This window comes from Carassius gibelio, chromosome A6, assembly GCF_023724105.1.
Source record: "Carassius gibelio isolate Cgi1373 ecotype wild population from Czech Republic chromosome A6, carGib1.2-hapl.c, whole genome shotgun sequence".
In the NCBI taxonomy this organism is placed as follows: Eukaryota; Metazoa; Chordata; class Actinopteri; order Cypriniformes; family Cyprinidae; genus Carassius; species Carassius gibelio.
The window spans coordinates 10,977,291-10,987,690 of NC_068376.1; the positions used below are offsets into that span (position 1 = coordinate 10,977,291).

Consider the following 10,400-nt stretch of genomic DNA (forward strand, 5'->3'; position numbering starts at 1 on the left):
TGGCACTGACATGTTCATTGACACATACATTTATTTTTGAGAGATGAAATAAGGATTTTGAGCGAGAAACTGGCTTTTGCAGGTAATCCATGGTGTTTTGCTATTTGTACAAGCTGTTTTGAGAAATCCACTTACTGTTTTGAAAATCTCAAGGATGATTAGAGAAATGTACCAAAGCTACTGAGAAAAACTGTAAAAAGGTATGTCTTTACTAAAGATTTAAAAACCTGAAAAGAACTGGCCGATCGCAGGTAAAGAGGCAAGTTATTCCCCAACTAAGGTGCTGCCACAGAATGCCCAATCTCCCTTAAGTTTTAAACGTGTTTTAGGAAAAGACAACAATAAAGTGTTTGACTACCTTAATGGCCTGTCTGTCTGATAATGGGGGAGAAGATCAGATAAATAGTCTTGCAAACTACAAGAGAGACTAAAAAAATGTAGTAGCAATAGGTTTTAAAACCTTATTAATAATATTAAATAACACTTTTGGTCTACCAACATTGCTATTTCAGTTTTTTACAGACGCATTTCTCAATTCTTAGGTCACTTTTGCCAAACTCTTCACACAGTTCTCCTAACCAACTTTCAGCTTGCTAAAGCAGTTCATTTCACACTCAAAATGCACTACAACTACCAAAAACTTTATTCAGGTCTCAAATCAACTAATTCTCCCAGGACACTAGCAGAACAAGGTTGACAGCTGACAAACACACTGTCACCCACAAAACAATGACCTAAAAAACACTAACAACATGTAGCATTATACAATGATTTCTTGTGTAAAACAAGGACACATCTCTGTTTATAATTCACTGCAATATATGTTACTGGAAGGAATCAGACATGATGCCGAATTCATCAATATTTTATGTTGTTTATTTATTTGTATTTTTTTTTGCACAGAGTAATTCCAAGATACAAGAATTTGTATCCACACCATCCGCTGATACAGATACAATAGTAATGCTAATCTACTAATTGTCCAGTTGTTTTGATAGCATTTAAAATATATTTCATTGAAATATTACTGTAGAAATGTATCAAATCTCTGTCTTACTCAGTTTTGTATAATGTTATTGTTTTGAACATAAGTTTAACAGTTTTGAAAACAGTATGTAAGCATGTGCAAATTGGCCTGTACGTACAAAGAGTTTTGGCAGTTGTTATGTATGAGTGAGAAAATAATTCATGAAATTTGAGAGATGTAGTCATTGAATGCATTTTGTGCCAAAGTAATGATAATTGATTCTCAGTTTAGCCCACATAGACTTCTGTTGTGCTCACTGTATAAAGAGTTTGGCAAAAGTGACCTAAGTATTGAGAAATGTGTCCTAGCGACTTGTAAACTGTAATCAAGACTGGAAAAATATAGTGATCTAGCAGTCTCAATAAATGTCTGATAAATCCTAAGACAGTCTCTCAAAATTTAATAGGATATAGTATTTAGCCCACGCTGATTTCTTATTTTGGGGAATTTCAATTTAGAGGGCGCAATAGCATCCAAGATATTGACACATAAAATTCAAATCTGAACATTTGTAATGGGAATCCATAAGACAATATAAGGTCAAGTGTGTGGCCTTTTTCATGTGTATACACAAACAGGAACGAGCGCACTTGATGATGGATGAAATGAAATATGCTGTGTTTTCTGCCAATTGGCAACCCAGGGTGCTGAAATACAATTGGGTAAACTGGCAGTGGCAGGGTTTGGCAAACCAAAACAAAGATGGACATTCCGGCATGGAAAGCACATTTTCAAAGGGGAATAACTGACTGTAGCATTGTTTTTCAGATAAACAAGTATGTTAACTTAGCATGTTTCTTAAATATATGCAAACATGTTATGGTATTTTCATTATTTTAAAGGAATAGGTAAACAATAAAGGATGACAAGTTAAAATGACAGCTGTGTTGAGACATTTCCTCTTCCAATTAAGGATGCTTAATGCATTATCAAAATAAGCAGTTTGTTCATTTTAATATTCATGTTGGTAAGTGTTCTATCAATCTAGTGACTTTGTTAAAGGCACAATATGTAATTCTTATTAAATATCCAAAAACCACTATAACATTATTTTGCTGTTTTGTTTACTTTCATTATCCCAAATGTTTTGAAGAATGTTTAAATCCAGAGAAATAATCAACTTTACCTAGTGACACGGACCGCATCCATAGTGTCGCTTGCCAATGACGTCATAGCCCTTGGTTTTGTTTTGTAGGAAACAAGTTACATTTTGTAATATTGTTTGTTCAATGCCTATTTTGTATGTACATTTGATTATTTGCTAGTTAAAATAAGTTACGTAGAAAACAAAAATATGCGCTTTAATATGCTTTTTATTAGACAGATGACGACAGCACCAGAGTAGCATTACAACAGAACTTTCAAATGCATCCCCTATGTAGTATTTTACTGTCTATGGATTAAACAGTGGAAGGAACAGAAGCAGTCGACTGTGGCATAATAAAAGCTCCAGTTCTTTTGAGCCGTGTGTCACGCTCGTTTCGCTTTGATGGTTTCGGCCTCACCCTGCTTCATTCTAATACGTTAATTAATGATTAGCTCATCCATGAACATGATTTCTGCCTGAGTCCCATTGGATTGCATCGGATGTGGAGATGAAGACCATGACTCCCATGATTCCAGACTCTTTGTTTATTCTGAATACGCACCCTCTAGCGGAGAAAAATAACTCATTGTGCCTTTAAAAAGTTAAAGTTTTTGTTAAAAATGACTGACTGTTAAATAATAATAATAAAATCTTAAGACTATTGCGCAAACTCTGCCATGTCCATACATAATGTCTTTGGTTAGCCAGGATATTTGATGCAACTGATGTGACAGAAATGGACCTAATTGGAATAATGTAATCAAATATTTGTGCAACTGCAGTTTACACATGATCAGAAAAGCAAAAACTTTTGACAGTTTATAGTTTATTTTTGTTCTAAACCTAATTTAACAATGAATGCACCAGGTATCTTAAAAGTCATGTATTTTAGATCAACAGGGCTATCTTGTCTGTTTTCTAGTTTTTTTCTCTGATTAAGAAAACTGTGGTAAAACATACAATTGATTTAGACCCCACTACACCCATTATTTCATTGCATCTTAAATCATTGCTATATATATACGTATTATGACCTATAATGGTTTCAAATATACACAAAGGCAATTAATTTACAATAAATAAAGGTACTGGACAAAAAGCCAGAGATGAGTTCTTTCACTGAAATAGTCCGTAGTTATAATTCTGTCACAGCAACATTATTTCCAGCAAACAACAATGTTAGGGTCATTCTCCAAACGCTCATCCAACTCCTTGTAACTCATTCCTGAAAACACAGGCAAGGAATAATGTCACTTTGTTTAAAATAATTAAAATCAAGGAATGTTCTTGTGAAAAATTTACATACCAGTTTTGCAACAGATTTCATCATAACTATGGCAGCCAGTATAGAGTCTAGGTGGACGACTTCTCTCATCTCTGACAACCTTGACTGGATACTTCTGCAGGCGCCGAATCAGACCTTTCATCAAGCCAAACTGAATCAATTTCCTAAAGCAACACAAAAGATTAAAGTAAAATAATTATCTTAGAATATTTATCTTATTACAGATCACACTAGTACTTAACCAATAGCCAAATAAGCAACAACTGACATTGAAATTGCATGTCAATTGTGGGGATTAAAGTGTGAACAACAATCAAATTCAAATGACCTTACCTTTCATCCACCCTCTGTAGCTGATGAGAATAGCGGGAACAGAGGTCTCGTACAGTCGTACCTGGGGTCAGACCACAATACAACTGGAATACGTCCCTGAGATTTGTCCTTTGGCCTGGTAAAATACACAGTAACATGTTGTCTGTATATACTCACACTCATATACATACATATATACATACATACATGTTGCAGAAAAAAAAAACATGCATTTGGAATTGGCTGAACTTGCTTACCTAGCTTACTGACATAATGTATACACTCTTCCTGAAGGCACTTCTTATCTATCAAGTTTTGTACTTTAGGTGTTGTGCAGTAAACATTTGAGTACTGTAGAATATGAAAACCAAAAGCAATTTAAGAAAAAGTACAATAAAATTCTAAAGAAACAACAACAATAACAGCAGAAAACTTACCTGGAATATGGATACCAGAGTTACCACTTCATAATACCTGTGAAACGTAATACAATTATTGAGTCCATGACACTTTTCTGCTATTACAAGTATGAAATGTGTACTACTGAACATTTCATTGTTTAAAGTTTAATAAGGTGCTAGATTTTGATAAATTTATCATAGTTTCTGTACATTTTTCCACAATCAAGAGATTGAGACCTTATGCCAGAAGCAGGAGCTATATCAAAATTACAATAACATTTTGGGTTACATACAGCTTGAGTGGTCAATGCCACTGATTAGAATTTATGAAATGTTGTAGTGTATACAGCCTGTAATGTAATCTTTATCATGTTTTCCATTAAACATTCGTTTTGGAGTTCACAACAAAAAGTTGCTGTTCTGTAAGAGAAACTGCAGACAATTTTGCCACGAGTAGAATAAAGTTTATGGCACTGTGTAATATCTGGAAACAGTAGCTGGGTCTCATTCATTAACATAAAACATGATGGTTACTTTTCTGTAATGAGACAGCCTTGATAAGTTATGTGGCCGACAAATGCTACATCTAGAAGGTGCAGCCTTCAAAATATGTAAGTAACCATGGCAATGAACACCATTAAGAACAGAGCCACCTTCATGGTACCTAAAACCCAGGCACAAACTAAACTGAAACTTACCTGGCTAGCCAACTAAACAGGCTTCATGGTATAGGCCTCATATGTGAACATGTGAATTCAGATTGTGAACAGTTCATCCATGCATATTTATCAAAGAGTTTATTTCATTAAATCCATTCAAAAAGTGAAACTTGTATATTATTATATTAATTCATTGTACACAGACTGATATTTCAAATGTTTGTTTCTTTTAATTTTGATGATTATAACTGACAACTAAGGAAAATCCCAAATTCAGTATCTTAGAAAATTTGAATATTGTGAAAAGGTTCAATATTGAAGACACCTGGTGCCACACTCTGATCAGCTAATAAACTTAAAACACCTGCAAAGGTCTTTATATGGTCTCTAAGTCTAGTTCTGTAGGCTACACAATCATGGGGAAGACTGCTGACTTGACAGTTGTCCAAAAAATACCATTGAGACCTTGCACAAGGAGGGCAAGACACAAAAGGTCAATGCAAAAGAGGCTGACTGTTCACAGAGCTCTGTGTTGAAGAACATTAATAGAAAGGCAAAGGGAAGGAAAGGTATGGTCGGGGAAAAAAAAAAGTGTATAAGCAATAGGAATAACCGCACCCTCGAGAGGATTGTGAAATAAAACCCATTCAAAAAGGTGGGGGAGATTCACAAAGAGTGGACTAAAGCTGGAGTCAGTGCTTCAAGAACCACTATGCACAGATGCAAGACATGGGTTTCAGCTGTCACATTCCTTGTGTCAATGATTCCTACATGCTCATACTTTTCATGTTCATACTTTTCAGTTGGCCAAGATTTCTAAAAATCCTTTCTTTGTATTGGTCTTAAGTAATATTCAAATTTTCTGACATACTGAATTTGGGATTTTCTTTGGTTTTCAGTTATAACCATCAAAATGAAAAAAAAATAAACATTTGAAATATAGTAGTCCATGTGTAATGAATGAATATAATATACAAGTTTCACTTTTTGAAACTTGTTTATTATATTAATGAAATAAATACACTTTTTGATGATATTTTATGATATTCTATATTTAAATGACCTTGTAATGTATAATCAAAATGTTCCAACTTCCAGTGAAACTACAGACTGGCAAAGATTGCAGGATTTCTCCAACTATTAAGTACACTAAAAACTCAGCATGTTCATCTGCTTCTCCTTTAGAGTGCAAAGCCCACATCTCAAAATCCAACAAAAAACAATTATAATAAACAATATAAGATCTGTCACCATTTCCATTTCAGTGTGGCTTTAAAGGGGGGGTGAAATGCTCGTTTTCACTCAATATCCTGTTAATCTTGAGTACCTATAGAGTAGTACTGCATCCTTCATAACTCCAAAAAGTCTTTAGTTTTATTATATTCATAAGAGAAAGATAGTCTGTACCGATTTTTCCCGGAAAAACACGACCGGCTGGAGGCGTGACGTGTGGGCGGAGCTAAAGAATCACGAGCGCGAGTAAGCTTTTGCGTTGAGAGCGTTTGGAAGCTCTGCCATTACCGTGAGGGAAAAAAAACATCATCCAAAACAAACCATGGCTAACAGTCAGATTCAGCCGATTATTTATTATCCAGAATCAGATCCCGAGGCTGAAACTGAACGAGAGCAGCAGCAGCAGCGACTCGCTCCGAGCGGGGCTCGAACCCGGGTCTCCGGCAGGGGAGGCGGACGCACTAACAAGGAAGCAGAGATATTTTAAGCAGTTTTACTCACCGCATGCGGTTCCAACACACGATCATGACCCTTTTTCGTTGGGACTGCATTATCCTTAAGAAATAAACGATGTGCAAATCCGGCGTCAAACTGGGCCTTGTTTGTAAAACAAGCATCTTCGAAATGCAGGGGAACAAACACAAACACTTGCACAACTCCGTTGATGCTCTGTAAAAATAAACTCCATCCACTGGTCCCTTAATGCTGTTTCTCTTTTGGTAATCTGTGCAGGGTTGTCTTGCCCTGGCACCCAAAAACACACTCCTTTTGTGACATTTCGCGACGCTCTCGCTCTGATCAGTGAAGTCTGTTGTGCTCTCAGTGCTGTGCTATACGGGAACGCGCGCTCTTCCGGCAGACGTGCCCTCAGGACCCATATAAGTAAATTCCGCTCCATCTAACGTCACACAGAGCCATACTCGAAAAAAACTTTCCGAAACTTGTGACAAACCGGAAGGAGTATTTTTGGAACAGAAATACTCCTTCAAACGTACAACTTAATTTTTGAAACTTTGTCCATGTTTAGCATGGGAATCCAACTCTTTAACAGTGTAAAAAACTCAGTATGCATGAAATAGCATTTTACCCCCCCTTTAAAGACTTTTTGTTTACTTATGTAGTATTATACATTTTTCAGAAAAAAAGATAGTGGGCTAAGCTGTATTTAACACATAATCTTTCTTTTAATAAATTATTGAGATTAATGAAGCAGTTCAAAAGAGAAACAACATCATACTCACAATAAATTCTGAACAGCAATCCGCACCAAATTGAGCTCAACATCGGCCTCTGCTGAGATTTTCTGAATGTGTCGATACCCATCTACAAAGGGTAAGATCTGCAGAGAATGTCATTAAAATAATTATGAAAAATAATATAAATACAAAAATACTGGTAACAATTAATGTTTTAAGGCAGTATGTCAAATAAAATCACATTGTACCCATTTCAACTACAAGCATAAGTGGCATATCAATGCAAAATCAGCAAAACAATGGTTAACAGAAGATGGTAATGGAAGCTTTTAAACTTAATTGTTACAAAATCTTATTTACATAAGGACAACATTTGCTTCTAAATTCTTTACAATAACAGTGTTATAAACTGTTCAGCTCATCGCATTTCAGTCACACTGTGGTAAAACGTGATGTGTTGTGTCAACGTGTGCAACTTACTCCTAGTTGAACAAAATGACTATCTCAAACAATAGGTACATTTTATCATTGTTTTTTTCCCTCTGTTTTTTGGACTCACTAACTGCAGGGGTTTATTATTTTTTAAATGTGATAATACAAAAGACAAATAAAAGCAATTTAAGACAGTCAAAGTTAAAAGTGGGAAACATTTTTTGTAGACCTGCTGTGTGGTGAGATCCCATTGTGATTTTGTAAAGTGGTCTTTATTCTTGGTAAATACAGGTACATCATACTCCTGAACCACCAGAGGATCTTTCCTTTGTTCAATTAGCTTCAAGTGGATGGTATTAGAGTCATCTGTCATAAAAGAGCAGGAAAAGGTGATTAAAACAATAACATCCACTGATGGGGGAAACAGAGAGATAGAAAATCCATATATAACCAATAGGCAGGGTGCAGGCTCCCGTGACATTAAGTTCCTCCAGAAGTGTGGACAGGATTGGCAAGAGCTTCTGTTTACTCTCTTCATTTGAAATGAATCCACTCTCAAGCTAATCAAATAAATTTAATGAAACAGTTAATAAGTGCCAATTTTTAAGATACCATAACATAAATACATATCAAATCAATTTTTACCTCTAGAGTCGTGAGGTAGCCAGACAGTTTTTTGACAATAGGTTCTAAAGCACATGTTTTTGTTCTGGCATCACATACTAAACCCAAATTGAAGAGCAAGGCATTCCGGCTGTACTTCTTATGCTCAATGCACACTGGACAACCTATTAGTTTCTTCTCCATGGCAGTCCTTAATCAGTTACACAGATAAAGCACAACAGTGTCATTATGAATAACTCTAAAGGTATATTTACAACATATTATACAAATCACTGATACAAACCAAGAAGTTATAAAGGAAAAAAACAAATCTACAATGGGTGCAGCTAAAGCCATTTAATCACCTAAGTTTAAAAAAGACTGAAATCTATGTAACTGGGATGATAATGGGATGATATTAGACTCAACATGATTAATAGATGCTCACACAATTACCATGTACTGCATACATTTTATGCACGTTTCTTATTAACCACAAACAAATTTAAATTTTAGTCTGTGGAATTCGGGATTACATGATTGTGCAGCGATTTGAACAAACACAGACATATTTGCGAATAAAAAAAAATGTTCTGTTCTGCATTAATATACATTTCTCAGGCAAAAAGGAATCCGTGCATTTGTTGACCAGGTGACACGTGTGCATTTATTGACATCTTGAGTCAATCTTGTTCGGTTCATTAGAATTTTAAGACTTCATTTTCGCAGTATTTCATTACCGTACACACACAACTACCAGCGAACAAAGCACAGTGCAGTTCATTAACATGTACACGATTTGCAAACTTCGAAATGTGCATCACTACAAATGAAATCCTGAAAACAACTGTTTTTCAACTGGTGTCTGCAGAGTTAAGAATTACATTAATGTGCAGCATTTTGTTCAAAAAGTGACGTGTGAATACAAATGTTATAGTTTGTATTAAAGTATCACAATTTGTGAATGTAGCATTTAAATTGTGCATTTGTGGGTCAGGCTACGTGCACGCATTCATTCACATCTCTTCTGAGTACATTCTATTTGATTCATTTAAATTTTGAGACTTAAACAAGATGTCAATAAATGCACGCGTGTCACCTGATCCATTGCATGAGCAATTTATGATATATTAATGCAGAACAGAACATTTTTATTCGCAAACATGCCTGTATTTGTTCAAATCGCTGCACAATCATTTAATCCTGAATTCCACAGACTCAAATTGAAAAGCATTTGTTTATTGTTTGTAAAATACATGCATACAGTTTATGCAGTACAAGGAAGCATTTTTAAACGCACATTTATAAGCTTATAATTTGTATGACTACTACAGGACATTGCAAATACAAATACAACAATGCAGCAATAAGATGAGTTTAAACTCAGTACGTACACCGTTATGAGCTTGTTCTGCAGTTCAGGTTTGGTGATGATGTACACCTGCACAGTATCAAAAAGTTCCCTCGAAATATATTCTTCAGGAACCTTCGATCAAACAAAAAAATCATGACGAATATAACTGCATGCATGTAAATATATGTAGGTATATAACCATATAATGCATGCATTCTTAACGGAGTTTTCTTACCAATTACCAATTCATATCTATGGTCAAACATACTGCATTTATTCTATTTTGCATCCAAATATACGTTATATAACTTAAAGTTGTCTATATATGATAATATAAGCCTATGCTTCTTTAACGTTACCTGATATGTGATCTTTGGTCCTAAAGTTGGATGAAATTCACTAAAAAATATACAATCTATTCGTCTGTATGACCCCATATTCAGAACAGAGCTCTTGTTGATCTAAATGATTCTTCTTCTTTTTCTTCTTCTTCTTCTTCACTGGGAGCGTCTTCTTCTTCTCCTCCTCATTTTTTAACAGGTGTTGGCATCCAGCTCATTTGCGCATTGCCGCCACCTTCTGCTCAGGAGTGTGGATCATACTTACACAGTATCAACCATATCCTGTAGAAGAGCCCAGTTCTGTGACCTTTTCTTTTCCACTTCCAGGGCTGCTTTTAATGTGATATCCATTACCCCTAATTTGTTTATTTATATCTATTTAATATTTTCTGCTATTCTAAATTGCATGTTCCATTGACTTCTCTTTCTGACAGTCCTCCCACAAGCAAGCCTGTCTAATGTTTCCTCAC

At 35.3% G+C, this 10,400-nt stretch overlaps 1 protein-coding gene across 1 annotated transcript; it reads right to left on the minus strand.

The window, feature by feature from the left end:
• Positions 1-2,322: 2,322 nt before the first annotated feature.
• nprl2 (NPR2 like, GATOR1 complex subunit) lies at positions 2,323-10,117 on the minus strand. The gene is made up of 11 exons (XM_052600720.1): positions 9,949-10,117; positions 9,630-9,721; positions 8,278-8,446; positions 8,084-8,192; positions 7,862-7,998; positions 7,246-7,343; positions 4,149-4,185; positions 3,969-4,062; positions 3,733-3,847; positions 3,421-3,563; positions 2,323-3,339 (listed from the first exon to the last, which is right to left on the minus strand). The coding sequence occupies exons 1-11, from the start codon at positions 10,024-10,026 to the stop codon at positions 3,272-3,274; spliced, it is 1,140 nt and encodes a 379-aa protein (XP_052456680.1). The 5' UTR covers positions 10,027-10,117; the 3' UTR covers positions 2,323-3,271.
• Positions 10,118-10,400: the final 283 nt, after the last annotated feature.